This window comes from Salmo salar, chromosome 15 (genome assembly GCF_965601325.2).
Source record: "Salmo salar chromosome 15, fSalSal1, whole genome shotgun sequence".
NCBI lineage: Eukaryota > Metazoa > Chordata > Actinopteri > Salmoniformes > Salmonidae > Salmo > Salmo salar.
This window is the reverse complement of record NC_138305.1, coordinates 7,842,269-7,865,568: the sequence shown is the minus strand read 5'-3', so window position 1 is coordinate 7,865,568 and position 23,300 is coordinate 7,842,269. Positions and strand designations below refer to the sequence as shown.

General features: G+C 51.4%; 1 protein-coding gene across 1 annotated transcript in view; it reads left to right on the top strand.

Moving 5' to 3' along the window:
* LOC106570905 (ras-GEF domain-containing family member 1B-A) overlaps positions 1 to 22,394 on the top strand; it is a 55,854-nt gene extending 33,460 nt beyond the window's left edge. The window contains exons 9-12 of the mRNA XM_082961599.1: positions 3,800 to 3,879; positions 5,443 to 5,538; positions 20,148 to 20,243; positions 22,347 to 22,394. Of these exons, the coding sequence (XP_082817725.1) occupies positions 3,800 to 3,879; positions 5,443 to 5,538; positions 20,148 to 20,243; positions 22,347 to 22,394 (320 nt within the window). The remainder of the gene's footprint in view (positions 1 to 3,799; positions 3,880 to 5,442; positions 5,539 to 20,147; positions 20,244 to 22,346) is intronic.
* Positions 22,395 to 23,300: the final 906 nt, after the last annotated feature.

The following is a 23,300-nucleotide window of genomic DNA, read 5'->3' as shown; positions in this document are numbered from 1 at the left end:
CACCTTATTCAGGGGCAGAATGACAGATTTTTACCTTGTCAGCTAAGGGATTTGATCCAGCAACCTTTCGGTTACTGGCCCAACGCTCTAACCATTAGGCTACCTGCTTCCCCAATAAGGTGGTCAGAAGGTGGTCAGCTAGTCGGGCCTAAAGGCTGGGGGTGGGGTGGTGGAGGGGCAGCTAGTCAGGGCTAAAGGCTGGGGTGGAGGGGCAGCTAGTCAGGCCTAAAGGCTGGGGGTGGGGTGGTGGAGGGGCAGCTAGTCAGGGCTAAAGGCTGGGGTGGAGGGGCAGCTAGTCAGGCCTAAAGGCTGGGGTGGAGGGGTGGTGGAGGGGTAGCTAGTCAGGCCTAAAGGCTGGGGTGGTGGGGTGGTGGAGGGGCAGCTAGTCAGGCCTAAAGGCTGGGGTGGAGGGGCAGCTAGTCAGGCCTAAAGGCTGGGGTGGAGGGGTGGTGGAGGGGCAGCTAGTCAGGCCTAAAGGCTGGGGTGGTGGGGTGGTGGAGGGGCAGCTAGTCAGGCCTAAAGGCTGGGGTGGAGGGGTGGTGGAGGGGTAGCTAGTCAGGCCTAAAGGCTGGGGTGGAGGGGCAGCTAGTCAGGCCTAAAGGCTGGGGTGGAGGGTGGTGGAGGGGTAGCTAGTCAGGCCTAAAGGCTGGGGTGGAGGGGCAGCTAGTCAGGCCTAAAGGCTGGGGTGGAGGGGGTGGGGTGGTGGAGGGGTAGCTAGTCAGGCCTAAAGGCTGGGGTGGAGGGGGTGGGGTGGTGGAGGGGTAGCTAGTCAGGCCTAAAGGCTGGGGTGGAGGGGGTGGGGTAGCTAGTCAGGCCTACACAAACAACCATATTAGACCGATGGTCGGCACTGACCAGGGAGGGAGAGAGGGAGGTATTGGCAGGCACGCCAAGGGAAGGCGAAAAGGTTAGGGATGGAGGGAGGGGACTGTAGGGGAGTCTCCAGGGACCCAGAGATGGAGCCGAAAGCAGAGACCCTCAGTCTCCAGGGACCCAGAGATGGAGCCGCAAGCAGAGACCCTCAGTCCCCAGGGACCCAGAGATGGAGCCGCAAGCAGAGACCCTCAGTCCCCAGGGACCCAGAGATGGAGCCGCAAGCAGAGACCCTCAGTCCCCAGTGACCCAGAGATGGAGCCGCAAGCAGAGACCCTCAGTCCCCAGGGACCCAGAGATGGAGCCGCAAGCAGAGACCCTCAGTCCCCAGGGACCCAGAGATGGAGCCGCAAGCAGAGACCCTCAGTCCCCAGGGACCCAGAGATGGAGCCGTGGAGAGTTAAAAAGAAAAGACCAAACAAGTCCCTGGGAAAATGGGCTTTGTCTCTTTCTGCCTGGCTGCTGTGGTTAGTGGGTGTAGTGGTGTGTGTATTGTAGTGAGTGTATTGTGTAGAATGGTGTGTGTAGTGTAGTTGTGTCTACCAGTGTAGTGTAGTGGAACGTGTGTATTAGACTAGACATGTTTATAGAGACTGACTGTGTATTAGACTAGACATGTTTATAGAGACTGACTGTTTATTAGACTAGACATGTTTATAGAGACTGACTGTTTATTAGACTAGACATGTTTATAGAGACTGACTGTGTATTAGACTAGACATGTTTATAGAGACTGACTGTTTATTAGACTAGACATGTTTATAGAGACTGACTGTGTATTAGACTAGACATGTTTATAGAGACTGACTGTGTATTAGACTAGACATGTTTATAGAGACTGACTGTTTATTAGACTAAACATGTTTATAGAGACTGACTGTTTATTAGACTAGACATGTTTATAGAGACTGACTGTGTATTAGACTTTGCCATGTTTACATTTTTTTTACATTTTAGTCATTTAGCAGACGCTCTTATCCAGAGCGACTTACAGTAGTGAATGCATACATTTCATACATTTAATTTCATGCATTTTTATTTTTTTTTGTACTGGCCCCCCGTGGGAATCGAACCCACACACCATGCTGGCGTTGCAAACACAGCATTTAGAAGGCCTTGTTGTTCCCTCTGGAAATCATAGCCTAATATGGGCCCTTATTTACAAACATTCTCAGAGTGCTGATATAGGATCAGGTCTCAGGGTGCTGATATAGGATCAGGTCTCAGAGTGCTGACGTGGGATCAGGTGTCAGGGTGCTGATATAGGATCAGGTCTGAGTGCTGACGTGGGATCAGGTCTCAGGGTGCTGACGTGGGATCAGGTCTCAGGGTGCTGACGTGGGATCAGGTCTCAGGGTGCTGACGTGGGATCAGGTCTCAGGGTGCTGACGTGGGATCAGGTCTCAGGGTGCTGACGTGGGATCAGGTCTCAGGGTGCTGACGTGGGATCAGGTCTCAGGGTGCTGACGTGGGATCAGGTCTCAGGGTGCTGACGTGGGATCAGGTCTCAGGGTGCTGACGTGGGATCAGGTCTCAGGGTGCTGACGTGGGATCAGGTCTCAGGGTGCTGATATAGGATCAGGTGTCAGGGTGCTGATATAGGATCAGGTGTCAGGGTGCTGATATAGGATCAGGTCTCAGAGTGCTGATTTGGATCAGGTCTCAGAGTGCTGATTTGGATCAGGTCTCAGGGTGCTGACGTGGGATCAGGTCTCAGGGTGCTGATATAGGATCAGGTGTCAGGGTGCTGATATAGGATCAGGTGTCAGAGTGCTGATTTGGGATCAGGTCTCAGGGTGCTGACGTGGGATCAGGTCTCAGGGTGCTGACGTGGGATCAGGTCTCAGGGTGCTGACGTGGGATCAGGTCTCAGGGTGCTGACGTGGGATCAGGTCTCAGGGTGCTGACGTGGGATCAGGTCTCAGGGTGCTGACGTGGGATCAGGTCTCAGGGTGCTGACGTGGGATCAGGTCTCAGGGTGCTGACGTGGGATCAGGTCTCAGGGTGCTGACGTGGGATCAGGTCTCAGGGTGCTGACGTGGGATCAGGTCTCAGGGTGCTGACGTGGGATCAGGTCTCAGGGTGCTGACGTGGGATCAGGTCTCAGGGTGCTGACGTGGGATCAGGTCTCAGGGTGCTGACGTGGGATCAGGTCTCAGGGTGCTGACGTGGGATCAGGTCTCAGGGTGCTGACGTGGGATCAGGTCTCTGGGTGCTGACGTGGGATCAGGTCTCTGGGTGCTGACGTGGGATCAGGTCTCTGGGTGCTGACGTGGGATCAGGTCTCTGGGTGCTGACGTGGGATCAGGTCTCTGGGTGCTGACGTGGGATCAGGTCTCTGGGTGCTGACGTGGGATCAGGTCTCTGGGTGCTGACGTGGGATCAGGTCTCTGGGTGCTGACGTGGGATCAGGTCTCTGGGTGCTGACGTGGGATCCGTTTTGCCTTTTAGATCCTTGATCTATATATGTCTTTCATGACACACATAGTCCCAGGGTTACCATATGGGAAGCAGAGTGGTTACCATATGGGAAGCAGAGTGGTTACCATATGGGAAGCAGAGTGGTTACCATATGGGAAGCAGAGTGGTTACCATATGGGAAGCAGAGTGGTTACCATATGGGAAGCAGAGTGGTTACCATATGGGAAGCAGAGTGGTGGAAGCGGAAGCAAAGTGGTTACCATATGGGAAGCAGAGTGGTTGGAAGGGGAAGTGAGGCGTGTGTGAACACTATTGTTCCTTCGGTCTCTGCCTCAGTGCTTCTGAAGAGGAGGAACAGAGGAGGAAATAGAGAGAGAGAGAGAGAGAGGGAGGGAGACTACAGCTTAAGAATTGATGCGGGGAGGGGATTGTGTTATGTCTGTCTGTTTCAATGAGGAAAAAGCTGTGTGTTTGTCTAATTTGTCCGCCGTCTTGCTCTCTGCAGCTGGGATGAACATGAGTCCAGTGTCTCGACTGAAGAAGACCTGGAGCAAAGTCAAGACGGCCAAGTTTGACATCTTGGAGGTACGTGCACGCACGCAAACACACACACACTTTCATTGTCACTTGCTGCATGTAGTGTCATGCACTTGAGCTCATGCATCATACAGTCTAGCGACAGAAATGAAAAGGCAGCTAGTGCTTAGTTAACCTTCCCATGTTATCCTGTAAGCCTAGTGGACTGCCTCTGAGCTGCTGGAAGTAGCTCCATGGTGATGGAGGAGGAAGAGGCAGGTCCTGGGGGATGGGTAGCCCAAGACGTTGAGCTCTACCTGGGGCTCAGATAACACTGAGCTCCCTGGGGGTTTGTGGAGGAACCAGATATAAAAGGGAGGCCTTCCAGTCAGGAGATGTGAAGTAGCAGAGATTAAAGAGATAAACCAGGTTGGGCCCCAGTGGAAACCAGGAGCCATCAAAGGAGCAGGTTTCTCTCTTTCTTTCTCCTCTCTTTCTTTCTCCACTCTTTCTTTCTCCTCTCTTTCTTTCTCCACTCTTTCTTTCTCCTCTCTTTCTTTCTCCTCTCTTTCTTTCTCCTCTCTTTCTTTCTCCTCTCTTTCTTTCTCCTCTTTCTTTCTCCTCTCTTTCTTTCTCCTCTCTTTCTTTCTCCTCTCTTTCTTTCTCCTCTTTCTTTCTCCTCTCTCTTTCTCCTCTCTCTTTCTCCTCTCTTTCTTTCTCTTCTTTCTCCTCTTTCTTTCTCCTCTCTCTCTTTCTCCTCTCTCTCTTTCTCCTCTCTTTCTGTTCTCTGTCTCTGTCTGTCTGTCTCTGTCTGTCTCTGTCTGTCTGTCTCTGTCTGTCTGTGTCTGTCTCTGTCTCTGTCTCTGTCTCTGTCTCTGTCTCTGTCTCTGTCTGTCTCTGTCTGTCTGTCTCTGTCTCTGTCTCTGTCTGTCTCTGTCTCTGTCTGTCTGTGTGTCTCTGTCTCTGTCTGTCTGTGTCTGTGTCTCTGTCTCTGTCTCTGTCTGTCTAAATCTGTCTCTCTGTCTGTCTAAATCTGTGTCTCTGTCTGTCTGTTCTTGCTATTGATGTTGGAGGCTGTGGTGTTAGGTTATTGTCCTCCCTCTGAGTTGATAGAGGTCAGAGTGCTGGTAGTCTGGTTTGATGGCTCCATTTGTCTTGCTGCATATGTGTGCCTGCAGTTGATTTGACAGGGTTGGTTTATGTCTGACTGTGAGTGAATGGTCGAGTCATTGAGAAGCTATGAAACCTTTTTCTAGGGGAGTGGTGAGGTGGATGGGTTCTGGTTTAGTTTTATTTTTAAATTTTTTTTGTATTTGGCACAGCTCTCTAAGGCACTGCCTCTCAGTGCTAGAGGCGTCACTACAGACCTTGGTTCGATTCCAGGCTGTATCACAACCGGTCGTGATTGGGAGTCCCGTAGGGTGGCGCACAATTTTTTTGTCCAGCGTCGTCCGGGTTAGGGTTTGGCCCTGGCTAATAGATGGCGTGGTTTATAAATCGCCTCGTTGTGTTCCCACAGGAATGTGTCGTGAGCTCTGTTCTTAACTAACTTGCCATGTTAAAGAAATAAATACAAATTAAAATTCAGCTGCTATACTGCCGTAATAATGCTAATCTCTCTTCTATCTCCAGCACCAGATGGATCCTTCCAGTAACTTCTACAACTACAGAACAGCGTTTAGAGGAGCAACACAGAGGTCTAGAACAGCCAACAGCACTAGAGAGAAGGTGAGCTTCGATACAGTCACACGCATCTGAGATTTCAAGGCCTGTATTTATAAAACATCTTAGTCGGAGAGCAGATCTAGGAACAGTATTGCTTTTTAGATTGTAATTAGTAAGATTACATGGACCGGGTCGACCTGATCCAATATCAGGAAACCTTTCCTGAGACGCTGATCCTGATGCCTTCAGTTGAGAAGTCTCTCCAGACAGATTTTTCCTCATCAGCCCTTAGATTCAACCCCCAACCCCCCAGTTACTGGCCCGTCTCTCTAAACCCCCAACCCCCCAGTTACTGGCCCGTCTCTCTAAACCCCCAACCCCCCAGTTACTGGCCCGTCTCTCTAAACCCCCAACCCCCCAGTTACTGGCCCGTCTCTCTAAACCCCCAACCCCCCAGTTACTGGCCCGTCTCTCTAAACCCCCAACCCCCCAGTTACTGGCCCGTCTCTCTAAACCCCCAACCCCCCAGTTACTGGCCCGTCTCTCTAAACCCCCAACCCCCCAGTTACTGGCCCGTCTCTCTAAACCCCCAACCCCCCAGTTACTGGCCCGTCTCTCTAAACCCCCAACCCCCCAGTTACTGGCCCGTCTCTCTAAACCCCCAACCCCCCAGTTACTGGCCCGTCTCTCTAAACCCCCAACCCCCCCAGTTACTGGCCCGTCTCTCTAAACCCCCAACCCCCCAGTTACTGGCCCGTCTCTCTAAACCCCCAACCCCCCCAGTTACTGGCCCGTCTCTCTAAACCCCCAACCCCCCAGTTACTGGCCCGTCTCTCTAAACCCCCAACCCCCCCAGTTACTGGCCCGTCTCTCTAAACCCCCAACCCCCCCAGTTACTGGCCCGTCTCTCTAAACCCCCAACCCCCCCAGTTACTGGCCCGTCTCTCTAAACCCCCAACCCCCCCAGTTACTGGCCCGTCTCTCTAAACCCCCAACCCCCCCAGTTACTGGCCCGTCTCTCTAAACCCCCAACCCCCCCAGTTACTGGCCCGTCTCTCTAAACCCCCAACCCCCCCAGTTACTGGCCCGTCTCTCTAAACCCCCAACCCCCCCAGTTACTGGCCCGTCTCTCTAAACCCCCAACCCCCCCAGTTACTGGCCCGTCTCTCTAAACCCCCAACCCCCCCAGTTACTGGCCCGTCTCTCTAAACCCCCAACCCCCCCAGTTACTGGCCCGTCTCTCTAAACCCCCAACCCCCCCAGTTACTGGCCCGTCTCTCTAAACCCCCAACCCCCCCAGTTACTGGCCCGTCTCTCTAAACCCCCAACCCCCCCAGTTACTGGCCCGTCTCTCTAAACCCCCAACCCCCCCAGTTACTGGCCCGTCTCTCTAAACCCCCAACCCCCCCAGTTACTGGCCCGTCTCTCTAAACCCCCAACCCCCCCAGTTACTGGCCCGTCTCTCTAAACCCCCAACCCCCCCAGTTACTGGCCCGTCTCTCTAAACCCCCAACCCCCCCAGTTACTGGCCCGTCTCTCTAAACCCCCAACCCCCCCAGTTACTGGCCCGTCTCTCTAAACCCCCAACCCCCCCAGTTACTGGCCCGTCTCTCTAAACCCCCAACCCCCCCAGTTACTGGCCCGTCTCTCTAAACCCCCAACCCCCCCCAGTTACTGGCCCGTCTCTCTAAACCCCCAACCCCCCCAGTTACTGGCCCGTCTCTCTAAACCCCCAACCCCCCCAGTTACTGGCCCGTCTCTCTAAACCCCCAACCCCCCCAGTTACTGGCCCGTCTCTCTAAACCCCCAACCCCCCCAGTTACTGGCCCGTCTCTCTAAACCCCCAACCCCCCCAGTTACTGGCCCGTCTCTCTAAACCCCCAACCCCCCCAGTTACTGGCCCGTCTCTCTAAACCCCCAACCCCCCCAGTTACTGGCCCGTCTCTCTAAACCCCCAACCCCCCCAGTTACTGGCCCGTCTCTCTAAACCCCCAACCCCCCCAGTTACTGGCCCGTCTCTCTAAACCCCCAACCCCCCCAGTTACTGGCCCGTCTCTCTAAACCCCCAACCCCCCCAGTTACTGGCCCGTCTCTCTAAACCCCCAACCCCCCCAGTTACTGGCCCGTCTCTCTAAACCCCCAACCCCCCCAGTTACTGGCCCGTCTCTCTAAACCCCCAACCCCCCCAGTTACTGGCCCGTCTCTCTAAACCCCCAACCCCCCCAGTTACTGGCCCGTCTCTCTAAACCCCCAACCCCCCCAGTTACTGGCCCGTCTCTCTAAACCCCCAACCCCCCCAGTTACTGGCCCGTCTCTCTAAACCCCCAACCCCCCCAGTTACTGGCCCGTCTCTCTAAACCCCCAACCCCCCCAGTTACTGGCCCGTCTCTCTAAACCCCCAACCCCCCCAGTTACTGGCCCGTCTCTCTAAACCCCCAACCCCCCCAGTTACTGGCCCGTCTCTCTAAACCCCCAACCCCCCCAGTTACTGGCCCGTCTCTCTAAACCCCCAACCCCCCCAGTTACTGGCCCGTCTCTCTAAACCCCCAACCCCCCCAGTTACTGGCCCGTCTCTCTAAACCCCCAACCCCCCCAGTTACTGGCCCGTCTCTCTAAACCCCCAACCCCCCCAGTTACTGGCCCGTCTCTCTAAACCCCCAACCCCCCCAGTTACTGGCCCGTCTCTCTAAACCCCCAACCCCCCCAGTTACTGGCCCGTCTCTCTAAACCCCCAACCCCCCCAGTTACTGGCCCGTCTCTCTAAACCCCCAACCCCCCCAGTTACTGGCCCGTCTCTCTAAACCCCCAACCCCCCCAGTTACTGGCCCGTCTCTCTAAACCCCCAACCCCCCAGTTACTGGCCCGTCTCTCTAAACCCCCAACCCTCCATTTCAGACCGAGACAGTTTAGTGATTCATGTAGATTCTGATCTCTCCAAGTGGTGGGAATGTTCTCCGTTCTCTCTGGATGTCTGAATTATTATAGAGCCCGTTTCTCCGTTCTCTCCGGCTGTCTGAATTATCCCAGAGCCCACTAAGTGTGTGATCTGTCCAGCTGCACCAATTAAAATGTTTCTGACATTTTATGTAAAAAGTAAAAGGCCTGTTTTGTAAGTGTTGTGCTCCACTTAGCCCGGAAGACGCTGTGCTCCACTTAGCCCGGAAGACTAACAAACACTCCGTCTCACTCACAACTGATAAGCAGCAATTAATTATTACATAAAGTGGAGATCTGTATCGTGCGTGTCTTTCATGTAACCAGAAAACAAGTGGATTGGAATTTGGTGGGAATGAGAAGAACTTGATAAACGTTCCAGAACGGCTCTACAGTGTGAGGACGGAAAACAGAACAGCCTTCCGTGTGGCCCATCGGTTGGTTTGCTTCGATCTTGTTATCGCTGCTCAGTGTTGTCGTGTTATTGGCACTAAAACACAACGAACTCTTGAGGTCTTCGGTTCAGCTGGGACATCATACACAACAAGAACTCTGAAGCAGAGAAGTCAAAAGGTGAAGCCATGAATAGGTCAGCTGAGAGCTGGTTCTGGTGATGACGTCAGAGAGACAACGTGAAGGGCCTCATTTCCTCCATCAGAAATATGTTCCGTTCTTTTTCAGGAATGGAAAAAGAAACATGGCCACCTGCCAGCTCACATAACGTTCTCTCTCTCTCTGCTTGCGTCTCTGTCTCTCTCTAACCCACCCTGACCTGACCCCGTGTGAACTGGCCAGCCAGTTCCAATCCAGCTTGCGTTAGTCTAGTGGGTTAGCCTAGCTAGCGGGTTAACCTAGCGGGTTAGCCCAGTGGCTAATGATTCAGCCTAGCAGTTTAGCCTGAGATAGCGGGTTTGACTAGTGGGTTAGTCTAGCTTTAGCAGGTTAGCCTAGCACATAGCAAGCCCTGCAAGGAAGGGCTTAAACCAGCGTGTTTATTGTTTGTACTGGGTGTACTGTCAATGTATTAGGTTAGTTGACAGTTGGATAATGCTGTGACAATATGATTGGGTTAGCTAAGGGTTAGTTCACTGTCAACATTTTAATGTGTTAGCTGAGTGTTTATTTTAGGGAAGGGGGGAGGAGGAGGGGGGGGGGGGCGGATTTAGCTATGTGTGTGGAAATGTGTTGAAATGTGTGTGGAAATGTGTTGAAGAGCCCTGGTTGGCTGCTCAGACAGACAGTGAGGGGTCATAAGACGGAATGTTCCAAATTCCCAGGCAGAACACTGGAATGTTCCTTCTTGTTCTTGTGACTTCTCCATCTAATGAGGGTTTGTTTATGGGTCAAATAAAAAGTATATTTACACATATGCCCAGGGCTCTAAAGTACGACCAATTTGGTTTGCATATGTGACCAAAATATTTTGATGTGCGACCTGGAGTTTTAATTTGGGAGCACCAGTGTGACCAAAACAAATTCAATATACATCAAATCAAATGTATTTATATAGCCCTTCTTACATCAGCTGATATCACAAAGTGCTGTACAGAAACCCAGCCTAAAACCCCAAACAGCAAGTAATGCAGGTGTAGAAGCACGGTGGCTAGGAAAAACTCCCTAGAAAGGCCAAAACCTAGGAAGAAACCTAGAGGAACCAGGCTTCTGGCTGTGCCGGGTGGAGATTATAACAGCACATGGCCAAGATGTTCAAATGTTCATAAATGACCAGCATGGTCAAATAATAATAATCATAGTAGTTGTCGAGGGTGCAACAAGTCAGTAACACAAGAATAAGTGTCAGTTGGCTTTTTCATAGCCGATCTTTGAGAGTATCTCTACCGCTCCTGCTGTCTCTAGAGAGTTGAAAACAGCAGGTCTGGGACAGGTAGCACGTCCGGTGAATAGGTCAGGGTTCCAGCAGGTCTGGGACAACAGGTCTGGGACAGGTAGCACGTCCGGCGAACAGGTCAGGTTTCCATAGCTGCAGGCAGAACAGTTGGAACTGGAGCAGCAGCACGGCCAGGTGAACTGGGGACAGCAAGGAGTCATCAAGCCAGGTAGTCCTAAGGCATGGTCCTAGGGCTCAGGTCCTCCGAGAGAGAGAAAGAAAGAAAGAGAAATATCTATTGTTATATTGTTGTTATGATGATAAAGCTTGGCTGTACCATTGTGTCCCGAGCGCAGATACGTTAGCGTCATGCTTGCACCATTACTACAGCGAAAACTGCTTTATTTTTCCTGGCCCAAACAGTTCAAAGATCTGACCACAGGAGTTTTGGTGGCACCTTAAGTGGGGAGAACGGGCAACTTGGAAAATGACTGTAGCAGAATCGGTGGAATGGTATTAAAATACGTCAAATGCGTGGTTTCCATGGTTGCCAGGTGTTTGATTCCATTTGCTCCGTTCTGGCCCATTTATTATGAGTCGTTCTCCCCTCAGCAGCCTCCTCTGGATCTGACCCATATTACATATTACCGGTGAAACGTTTTTTTTCTCTTCCTGTCGAGGATTGGGGGTCGCATTTTTACATACGTATTCTGTTCTAACCCTATTTACGTGTTGTTAACCATGTCTTTTACAACCTTGTTCTGTCATGTTTTATTTACCTCCTTAGCTAGCTAGCTAGCTAACAACCTGGTAACTTTACCAGTATATCCAAACAGCACTGCTCTAGTGGTAATGTTGTTTATACAACTTGTTTTCTCTCCTCTCATTCTCCCACTCTGTCCTCTGTTCAGAGCTGTCCTGGGTTTATAGAGGGGCCTCAGTGTCACAGAGAGAGAGAGAGAGCGAGAGAGCAGAGAGACTGATATCATTTGGTACATTCTGTGCTGTTTACTTTATTCTTATTGGATTAGAATAACACGTTGGGCAGTTGAGGAGCCGTTGATGTCAAACTCAAGCGTGACATCACATGGTTGTTGATCAGTGCTTCGTCGCACACTGTATTACACTGTTCCCTCACAGAGCTGGCCTGTATTCCCTCACAGAGCTGGCCTGTGTTCCCTCACAGAGCTGGCCTGTGTTCCCTCACAGAGCTGGCCTGTGTTCCCTCACAGAGCTGGCCTGTGTTCCCTCACAGAGCTGGCCTGTGTTCCCTCACAGAGCTGGCCTGTGTTCCCTCACAGAGCTGGCCTGTGTTCCCTCACAGAGCTGGCCTGTGTTCCCTCTCAGAGCTGGCCTGTGTTCCCTCTCAGAGCTGGCCTGTGTTCCCTCACAGAGCTGGCCTGTGTTCCCTCACAGAGCTGGCCTGTGTTCCCTCACAGAGCTGGCCTGTGTTCCCTCTCAGAGCTGGCCTGTGTTCCCTCTCAGAGCTGGCCTGTGTTCCCTCTCAGAGCTGGCCTGCGTTCCCTCTCAGAGCTGGCCTGCGTTCCCTCTCAGAGCTGGCCTGCGTTCCCTCTCAGAGCTGGCCTGCGTTCCCTCTCAGAGCTGGCCTGCGTTCCCTCTCAGAGCTGGCCTGCGTTCCCTCTCAGAGCTGGCCTGCGTTACCTCTCAGAGCTGGCCTGCGTTACCTCTCAGAGCTGGCCTGTGTTCACGAAGAGTCTGAGTAGGCGTGCTGATCTAGGATCAGGTCCCCCTGTCTTTGTCATTATAATCTAATTCCTGACATTTAATCCTAGTAAAAATTCCCTGTCTTAGGTCAGTTTAGGATCACCACTTTATTTTAAGAATGTGAAATGTCAGAATAATATAGTAGAGAGTGATTTATTTCATCTTTTATTTCCTTCATCACATTCCCAGTGGGTCAGAAGTTTACATACACTCAATTAGTATTTGGGCTCTTTGACCAAGAAGGCGAGTGATGGAGTGCTGCATCAGATGACCTGGCCTCCACAATCACCTGATCACAACCCAATTGAGATGGTTTGGGATGAGTTGGACTGCAAAGTGAAGGAAAAGCAGCCAACAAGTGCTCAGCATATGTGAAACTCCTTCAAGTCTGTTGGAAAAGCATTCTAGGTGAAGCTGGTTGAGAGAATGCCAAGAGTGTGCAAAGCTGTCATCAGGGCAAAGGGTGGCTACTTTGAAGAATCTCAAATATAAAATCTATTTTGATTTGTTTAACACTTTTTTTGGTTACTACATGATTCCATATGTGTTATTTCATAGTCGATGTCTTCACTATTATTCTATAATGTAGAAAATAGTAAAAATAAAGAAAACCCTTGAATGAGTAGGTGTGTCCAAACTTTTGACTGGTACTGTATATATAATATTTTTAACACAATGGCATGGAAAGGGTTCTCTCTGATCCAGTTTATATAAGAGAATACCATTGATAGGAAAGTAGAAAGTAGACGATGAAAAGGTCTGTGGATATTTTGGGGCACGAGGCATCTTCTAGGATGTTACATATTGAAATAGAATCAACACCCATCACATAACATTGACTTGGATGGTAATGTTTGTTCTAGTCATTTTATTTCTATGCCATGTTACCGAGCAAACCCTCCGTCTCCCACTGAGTAAACCAGCAAACCACTTCCTCTGTGCTGCTGTCAGGCTCCCGATGGCATGCAATGCGCTCAACTCTCTCCTCTTGTGTAATAACAGTGAAAGGTGCTTGAAGCCAACAGTCAATCACATAACAATGAAAAACAGACCAGCACTCCATTTGATTCAGTTGCAAATTGAAGATTTGTTTATTTTATTCAGTCAGGCAACATGTCCTGCTAGAACTGTCCTGTCCATCTGTCCAACCACCAGACCAGAGTGGTTAGGAACTGTCCTGTCCATCTGTCCAACCACCAGACCAGAGTGGTTAGGAACTGTCCTGTCCATCTGTCCAACCACCAGACCAGAGTGGTTAGGAACTGTCCTGTCCATCTGTCCAACCACCAGACCAGAGTGGTTAGGAACTGTCCTGTCCATCTGTCCAACCACCAGACCAGAGTGGTTAGGAACTGTCCTGTCCATCTGTCCAACCACCAGACCAGAGTGGTTAGGAACTGTCCTGTCCATCTGTCCAACCACCAGACCAGAGTGGTTAGGAACTGTCCTGTCCATCTGTCCAACCACCAGACCAGAGTGGTTAGGAACTGTCCTGTCCATCTGTCCAACCACCAGACCAGAGTGGTTAGGAACTGTCCTGTCCATCTGTCCAACCACCAGACCAGAGTGGTTAGGAACTGTCCTGTTCATCTGTCCAACCGCCAGACCAGAGTGGTTAGGAACTGTCCTGTCCATCTGTCCAACCACCAGACCAGAGTGGTTAGGAACTGTCCTGTTTATCTGTCCAACCACCAGACCAGAGTGGTTAGGAACTGTCCTGTTCATCTGTCCAACCACCAGACCAGAGTGGTTAGGAACTGTCCTGTCCATCTGTCCAACCACCAGACCAGAGTGGTTAGGAACTATCCTGTCCATCTGTCCAACCACCAGACCAGAGTGGTTAGGAACTGTCCTGTCCATCTGTCCAACCACCAGACCAGAGTGGTTAGGAACTGTCCTGTCCATCTGTCCAACCACCAGACCAGAGTGGTTAGGAACTATCCTGTCCATCTGTCCAACCACCAGACCAGAGTGGTTAGGAACTGTCCTGTCCATCTGTCCAACCACCAGACCAGAGTGGTTAGGAACTGTCCTGTCCATCTGTCCAACCACCAGACCAGAGTGGTTAGGAACTGTCCTGTCCAACCACCAGACCAGAGTGGTTAGGAACTGTCCTGTCCATCTGTCCAACCACCAGACCAGAGTGGTTAGGAACTGTCCTGTCCATCTGTCCAACCACCAGACCAGAGTGGTTAGGAACTGTCCTGTTCATCTGTCCAACCACCAGACCAGAGTGGTTAGGAACGGTCCTGTCCATCTGTCCAACCACCAGACCAGAGTGGTTAGGAACTGTCCTGTCCATCTGTCCAACCACCAGACCAGAGTGGTTAGGAACTGACACTGTCCTCGGTGTGTGTGTGTGTGTGTGTGTGTGTGTGTGTGTGTTGAGCAGCTGTCTGTTGTCGGTGTCTCTGATCGCTCCCTATTTCGGACACCTGATTCACTCCCTCCCGTTCTCTCTCGTCTCCCTCCATCCCTGAATCCCTCCATCCCTGAATCCCTCCCTCTCTGAATCCCTCCCTGATCCCTCCATCCCTGAATCCCTCCATCCCTGAATCCCTCCCTGAATCCCTCCCTCCCTGAATTGATCCAGTTTAGTACATTGCATTAACTCCCTCCCTCTTTCTCTCCCCTACCCTCACTCCCTCCCTCCCATCCTTTCTGACTTGTTCAAGCCAGCCAGGCCGTCTGCACGGCTGCAGCCACCATCAGTTCTCCTCTGAGAGTGGGGAAGCCGTGGAGCTGTGTGTCAGTCTGCCTCTTTGGAGCGTCTCTCTGCTGAGCTTATCATTATCTCTCCACCCTGTAACCCTGCACACCCTCTCAACGCTCCAACCGATGTTGTTCTCTCCACCCTGTAACCCTGCACACCTTCTCAACGCCCCAACCGATGTTGTTCTCTCCACCCTGTAACCCTGCACACCCTCTCAACGCTCCAACCGATGTTTCATGTGCTGGGCGGGGTGAGGGGAGATGGGAGGATGAGAGGAGGGATAATACGGTGGTATACATTACAGACATCCTGTACTCTGTGGTCTGTACACCCCAGTGTGTAAAGAGCACCAGGTTAATGTTTGGTAGGGGTCTGTACTGTACAACCCCAGTGGGTAGAGAGCACCAGGTTAATGTTTGGTAGGGGTCTGTACTGTACAACCCCAGTGGGTAGAGAGCACCAGGTTAATGTTTGGTAGGGGTCTGTACTGTACAACCCCAGTGGGTAGAGAGCACCAGGTTAATGTTTGGTAGGGGTCTGTACTGTACAACCCCAGTGGGTAGAGAGCACCAGGTTAATGTTTGGTAGGGGTCTGTACTGTACAACCCCAGTGGGTAGAGAGCACCAGGTTAATGTTTGGTAGGGGTCTGTACTGTACAACCCCAGTGGGTAGAGAGCACCAGGTTAATGTTTGGTAGGGGTCTGTACTGTACAACCCCAGTGGGTAGAGAGCACCAGGTTAATGTTTGGTAGGGGTCTGTACTGTACAACCCCAGTGGGTAGAGAGCACCAGGTTAATGTTTGGTAGGGGTCTGTACTGTACAACCCCAGTGGGTAGAGAGCACCAGGTTAATGTTTGGTAGGGGTCTGTACTGTACAACCCCAGTGGGTAGAGAGCACCAGGTTAATGTTTGGTAGGGGTCTGTACTGTACAACCCCAGTGGGTAGAGAGCACCAGGTTAATGTTTGGTAGGGGTCTGTACTGTACAACCCCAGTGGGTAGAGAGCACCAGGTTAATGTTTGGTAGGGGTCTGTACTGTACAACCCCAGTGGGTAGAGAGCACCAGGTTAATGTTTGGTAGGGGTCTGTACTGTACAACCCCAGTGGGTAGAGAGCACCAGGTTAATGTTTGGTAGGGGTCTGTACTGTACAACCCCAGTGGGTAGAGAGCACCAGGTTAATGTTTGGTAGGGGTCTGTACTGTACAACCCCAGTGGGTAGAGAGCACCAGGTTAATGTTTGGTAGGGGTCTGTACTGTACAACCCCAGTGGGTAGAGAGCACCAGGTTAATGTTTGGTAGGGGTCTGTACTGTACAACCCCAGTGGGTAGAGAGCACCAGGTTAATGTTTGGTAGGGGTCTGTACTGTACAACCCCAGTGGGTAGAGAGCACCAGGTTAATGTTTGGTAGGGGTCTGTACTGTACAACCCCAGTGGGTAGAGAGCACCAGGTTAATGTTTGGTAGGGGTCTGTACTGTACAACCCCAGTGGGTAGAGAGCACCAGGTTAATGTTTGGTAGGGGTCTGTACTGTACAACCCCAGTGGGTAGAGAGCACCAGGTTAATGTTTGGTAGGGGTCTGTACTGTACAACCCCAGTGGGTAGAGAGCACCAGGTTAATGTTTGGTAGGGGTCTGTACTGTACAACCCCAGTGGGTAGAGAGCACCAGGTTAATGTTTGGTAGGGGTCTGTACTGTACAACCCCAGTGGGTAGAGAGCACCAGGTTAATGTTTGGTAGGGGTCTGTACTGTACAACCCCAGTGGGTAGAGAGCACCAGGTTAATGTTTGGTAGGGGTCTGTACTGTACAACCCCAGTGGGTAGAGAGCACCAGGTTAATGTTTGGTAGGGGTCTGTACTGTACAACCCCAGTGGGTAGAGAGCACCAGGTTAATGTTTGGTAGGGGTCTGTACTGTACAACCCCAGTGGGTAGAGAGCACCAGGTTAATGTTTGGTAGGGGTCTGTACTGTACAACCCCAGTGGGTAGAGAGCACCAGGTTAATGTTTGGTAGGGGTCTGTACTGTACAACCCCAGTGTGTAAAGAGCACCAGGTTAATGTTTGGTAGGGGTCTGTACTGTACAACCCCAGTGGGTAGAGAGCACCAGGTTAATGTTTGGTAGGGGTCTGTACTGTACAACCCCAGTGGGTAGAGAGCACCAGGTTAATGTTTGGTAGGGGTCTGTACTGTACAACCCCAGTGGGTAGAGAGCACCAGGTTAATGTTTGGTAGGGGTCTGTACTGTACAACCCCAGTGGGTAGAGAGCACCAGGGTAATGTTTGGTAGGGGTCTGTACTGTACAACCCCAGTGTGTAAAGAGCACCAGGTTAATGTTTGGTAGGGGTCTGTACTGTACAACCCCAGTGGGTAGAGAGCACCAGGTTAATGTTTGGTAGGGGTCTGTACTGTACAACCCCAGTGTGTAAGAGAGCACCAGGTTAATGTTTGGTAGGGGTCTGTACTGTACAACCCCAGTAGGGTAGAGAGCACCAGGTTAATGTTTGGTAGGGATCTGTACTGTACAACCCCAGTGGGTAGAGAGCACCAGGTTAATGTTTGGTAGGGGTCTGTACTGTACAACCCCAGTGGGTAGAGAGCACCAGGTTAATGTTTGGTAGGGGTCTGTACTGTACAACCCCAGTGGGTAGAGAGCACCAGGTTAATGTTTGGTAGGGGTCTGTACTGTACAACCCCAGTGGGTAGAGAGCACCAGGTTAATGTTTGGTAGGGGTCTGTACTGTACAACCCCAGTGGGTAGAGAGCACCAGGTTAATGTTTGGTAGGGGTCTGTACTGTACAACCCCAGTGTGTAAAGAGCACCAGGTTAATGTTTGGTAGGGGTCTGTACTGTACAACCCCAGTGGGTAGAGAGCACCAGAGTTAATGTTTGGTAGGGGTCTGTACTGTACAACCCCAGTGGGTAGAGAGCACCAGGTTAATGTTTGGTAGGGGTCTGTACTGTACAACCCCAGTGGGTAGAGAGCACCAGGTTAATGTTTGGTAGGGGTCTGTACTGTACAACCCCAGTGGGTAGAGAGCACCAGGTTAATGTTTGGTAGGGGTCTGTACTGTACAACCCCAGTGGGTAGAGAGCACCAGGTTAATGTTTGGTAGGGGTCTGTACTGTACAACCCCAGTGGGTAGAGAGCACCAGGTTAATGTTTGGTAGGGGTCTGTACTGTACAACCCCAGTGGGTAGAGAGCACCAGGTTAATGTTTGGTAGGGGTCTGTACTGTACAACCCCAGTGGGTAGAGAGCACCAGGTTAATGTTTGGTAGGGGTCTGTACTGTACAACCCCAGTGGGTAGAGAGCACCAGGTTAATGTTTGGTAGGGGTCTGTACTGTACAACCCCAGTGTGTAAAGAGCACCAGGTTAATGTTTGGTAGGGGTCTGTACTGTACAACCCCAGTGGGTAGAGAGCACCAGGTTAATGTTTGGTAGGGGTCTGTACTGTACAACCCCAGTGGGTAGAGAGCACCAGGTTAATGTTTGGTAGGGGTCTGTACTGTACAACCCCAGTGGGTAGAGAGCACCAGGTTAATGTTTGGTAGGGGTCTGTACTGTACAACCCCAGTGTGTAAAGAGCACCAGGTTAATGTTTGGTAGGGGTCTGTACTGTACAACCCCAGTGGGTAGAGAGCACCAGGTTAATGTTTGGTAGGGGTCTGTACTGTACAACCCCAGTGGGTAGAGAGCACCAGGTTAATGTTTGGTAGGGGTCTGTACTGTACAACCCCAGTGGGTAGAGAGCACCAGGTTAATGTTTGGTAGGGGTCTGTACTGTACAACCCCAGTGGGTAGAGAGCACCAGGTTAATGTTTGGTAGGGGTCTGTACTGTACAACCCCAGTGTGTAAAGAGCACCAGGTTAATGTTTGGTAGGGGTCTGTACTGTACAACCCCAGTGGGTAGAGAGCACCAGGTTAATGTTTGGTAGGGGTCTGTACTGTACAACCCCAGTGGGTAGAGAGCACCAGGTTAATGTTTGGTAGGGGTCTGTACTGTACAACCCCAGTGGGTAGAGAGCACCAGGTTAATGTTTGGTAGGGGTCTGTACTGTACAACCCCAGTGGGTAGAGAGCACCAGGTTAATGTTTAGTGAGGATCACCGTAGCAAAACCTCTTGAATTATGAAATGAAAATGAGTGTTTGTTAATAGTTTAAGTGTAAGGCCCTGCCTGTTCCAGTCCGGTTCCTTCCATTTGGTACCTAATGGACATGAACCTAATATCCACCTTTTGTGGCCTGTTTCTCTGTTCCCTGGGATAGGGCCAACCCTAACCTCTCTGTAACCTAATGCCTGGGATAGGGTCAACCCTAACCTCTCTGTAACCTAATGCCTGGGATAGGGTCAACACTAACCTCTCTGTAACCTAATGCCTGGGATAGGGTCAACCCTAACCTCTCTGTAACCTAATGCCTGGGATAGGGTCAACCCTAACCTCTCTGTAACCTAATGCCTGGGATAGGGTCAACACTAACCTCTCTGTAACCTAATGCCTGGGATAGGGTCAACACTAACCTCTCTGTAACCTAATGCCTGGGATAGGGTCAACACTAACCTCTCTGTAACCTAATGCCTGGGATAGGGCCAACCCTAACCTCTCTGTAACCTAATGCCTGGGATAGGGCCAACCCTAACCTCTCTGTAACCTAATGCCTGGGATAGGGTCAACCCTAACCTCTCTGTAACCTAATGTCTGGGATAGGGTCAGCCCTAACCTCTCTGTAACCGAATGCCTGGGATAGGGCCAACCCTAACCTCTCTGTAACCTAATGCCTGGGATAGGGCCAACCCTAACCTCTCTGTAACCTAATGCCTGGGATAGGGTCAACCCTAACCTCTCTGTAACCTAATGCCTGGGATAGGGTCAACCCTAACCTCTCTGTAACCTAATGCCTGGGATAGGGTCAACACTAACCTCTCTGTAACCTAATGCCTGGGATAGGGCCAACCCTAACCTCTCTGTAACCGAATGCCTGGGATAGGGTCAACCCTAACCTCTCTGTAACCTAATGCCTGGGATAGGGTCAACCCTAACCTCTCTGTAACCTAATGCCTGGGATAGGGTCAACACTAACCTCTCTGTAACCTAATGCCTGGGATAGGGCCAACCCTAACCTCTCTGTAACCTAATGCCTGGGATAGGGCCAACCCTAACCTCTCTGTAACCTAATGCCTGGGATAGGGCCAACCCTAACCTCTCTGTAACCTAATGCCTGGGATAGGGCCAACCCTAACCTCTCTGTAACCTAATGCCTGGGATAGGGCCAACCCTAACCTCTCTGTAACCTAATGCCTGGGATAGGGCCAACCCTAACCTCTCTGTAACCTAATGCCTGGGATAAAGCCAACCCCTCATACAATAACCTGACTCCTGTAACCTGACTGTTGTTTTTAATTCTCCTCTCTTCTCTCTCCTCGCTATCTTCTCTTTCTCTTCTCTCTCATCTCTCTGTCAGATTGTCATCCCTTTCTTCAGCCTACTGATCAAAGATCTCTATTTCCTGAACGAGGGATGTTCCAACAGGATGCAGAACGGACATGTGAACTTTGAGGTGCGTTTGGGAAACAGTTTGCTGTTTGTAAGGAAATCCCCCCCATACTTGGCCCAATTGGTTTGGCCCACCAGAGACTTCCAGAATGACCTTATGTTTTTATGAACAATATTTTATTTGGGGGGGGGGGGGTTTGGCTCACTACTGAGGTGGTTTGTCCACCTCTGTAATAAGATGAAGTAAGGTTTTTATGTAACACAGGTCCACCAGCTCCAGAAATGTTCCATTGCTAAAGGAGACCATTTGCACACCAACATATTTACGGTACATAGTAACGGAAAAGGCCTTTTTTTTGTTTTTACATCTTCCCCAATAACTGGCAGAGAATGAGGAAGTAAGACTTCTGCACTACAGTGGAATTAAGACTTTTATCATTGGAGACCCTATTCATAGTCTAGAAAGCAGTCATGAGGGCGGACAGTCAGTCAGTCAGTCATGAGGGCGGACAGTCAGTCAGTCAGTCATGAGGGCGGACAGTCAGTCAGTCAGTCATGAGGGCGGACAGTCAGTCAGTCAGTCATGAGGGCGGACAGTCAGTCAGTCAGTCATGAGGGCGGACAGTCAGTCAGTCAGTCATGAGGGCGGACAGTCAGTCAGTCAGTCATGAGGGCGGACAGTCAGTCAGTCAGTCATGAGGGCGGACAGTCAGTCAGTCAGTCATGAGGGCGGACAGTCAGTCAGTCAGTCATGAGGGCGGACAGTCAGTCAGTCAGTCATGAGGGCGGACAGTCAGTCAGTCATGAGGGCGGACAGTCAGTCAGTCATGAGGGCGGACAGTCAGTCAGTCATGAGGGCGGACAGTCAGTCAGTCATGAGGGCGGACAGTCAGTCAGTCATGAGGGCGGACAGTCAGTCAGTCAGTCATGAGGGCGGACTGTCAGTCAGTCAGTCATGAGGGCGGACTGTCAGTCAGTCAGTCAGTCATGAGGGCGGACTGTCAGTCAGTCAGTCAGTCATGAGGGCGGACTGTCAGTCAGTCAGTCAGTCATGAGGGCGGACTGTCAGTCAGTCAGTCAGTCATGAGGGCGGACTGTCAGTCAGTCAGTCAGTCATGAGGGCGGACTGTCAGTCAGTCAGTCAGTCATGAGGGCGGACTGTCAGTCAGTCAGTCAGTCATGAGGGCGGACTGTCAGTCAGTCAGTCAGTCATGAGGGCGGACTGTCAGTCAGTCAGTCAGTCATGAGGGCGGACTGTCAGTCAGTCAGTCAGTCATGAGGGCGGACAGTGCAGTCAGTCAGTCAGTCATGAGGGCGGACAGTCAGTCAGTCAGTCAGTCATGAGGGCGGACAGTCAGTCAGTCAGTCAGTCATGAGGGCGGACAGCGTCAGTCAGTCAGTCAGTCATGAGGGCGGACAGTCAGTCAGTCAGTCAGTCGATGAGGGCGGACAGTCAGTCAGTCAGTCAGTCATGAGGGCGGACAGTCAGTCAGTCAGTCAGTCGAGGGCGGACAGTCAGTCAGTCAGTCAGTCATGAGGGCGGACAGTGCAGTCAGTCGATGAGGGCGGGAGCAGTCGAGTGCAGTCAGTCAGTCATGAGGGCGGACAGTCAGTCAGTCAGTCAGTCATGAGGGCGGACAGTCAGTCAGTCAGTCAGTCATGAGGGCGGACAGTCAGTCAGTCAGTCAGTCATGAGGGCGGACAGTCAGTCAGTCAGTCAGTCATGAGGGCGGACAGTCAGTCAGTCAGTCAGTCATGAGGGCGGACAGTCAGTCAGTCAGTCAGTCAGTGAGGGCGGACAGTCAGTCAGTCAGTCAGTCAGTCATGAGGGCGGACAGTCAGTCAGTCAGTCAGTCAGTCATGAGGGCGGACAGTCAGTCAGTCAGTCAGTCAGTCAGTCATGAGGGCGGACAGTCAGTCAGTCAGTCAGTCAGTCAGTCAGTCATGAGGGCGGACAGTCAGTCAGTCAGTCAGTCAGTCAGTCAGCTGAGGGCGGACAGTCAGTCAGTCAGTCAGTCAGTCAGTCATGAGGGCGGACAGACAGGTGAAAGTTACCATCAGTTGTGGTAGTGTCACATCCTTTCTATAGTGACCAGCCAGTGTATTCAGCTAACATTAACAGCATGTTATGTTAACATTGCATTCATGTTTTATCGTTGTTTTTCAGAAATTCTGGGAGATGGCGAAGCAAGTTAGCGAGTTCAGACTGGTGTAGTTTCTCTCTCTCTCTCTCTCCACTGAGACTCCAGACTGGTGTAGTTTCTCTCTCTCTCTCTCTCTCCACTGAGACTCCAGACTGGTGTAGTTTCTCTCTCTCTCTCTCTCTCCACTGAGACTCCAGACTGGTGTAGTTTCTCTCTCTCTCTCTCTCTCTCTCTCTCCACTGAGACTCCAGACTGGTGTAGTTTCTCTCTCTCTCTCTCTCTCCACTGAGACTCCAGACTGGTGTAGTTTCTCTCTCTCTCTCCCCACTGAGACTCCAGACTGGTGTAGTTTCTCTCTCTCCCCACTGACTCCAGACTGGTGTAGTTTCTCTCTCTCTCTCTCTCTCTCTCTCTCCCCACTGACTCCAGACTGGTGAAGTTTCTCTCTCTCTCTCTCTCTCTCTCCCCACTGACTCCAGACTGGTGTAGTTTCTCTCTCTCCCCACTGACTCCAGACTGGTGTAGTTTCTCTCTCTCCTCACTGACTCCAGACTGGTGTAGTTTCTCTCTCTCCCCACTGACTCCAGACTGGTGTAGTTTCTCTCTCTCTCTCTCTCTCCCCACTGAGACTCCAGACTGGTGTAGTTTCTCTCTCTCCCCACTGAGACTCCAGACTGGTGTAGTTTCTCTCTCTCCCCACTGAGACTCCAGACTGGTGTAGTTTCTCTCTCTCCCCACTGAGACTCCAGACTGGTGTAGTTTCTCTCTCTCCCCACTGACTCCAGACTGGTGTAGTTTCTCTCTCTCCCCACTGACTCCAGACTGGTGTAGTTTCTCTGGGTCTCTAGCCTCGCTGACATGCCTTGAGTCCAGCTATGACCCTCTAGCCCAGAAATGTGCCTTATCAATGTTTCAGGATAGGGATGGGGGGGTGGTATTAACCCTTATCTAAACAGGTACGTAGAACTGAGTAGAGG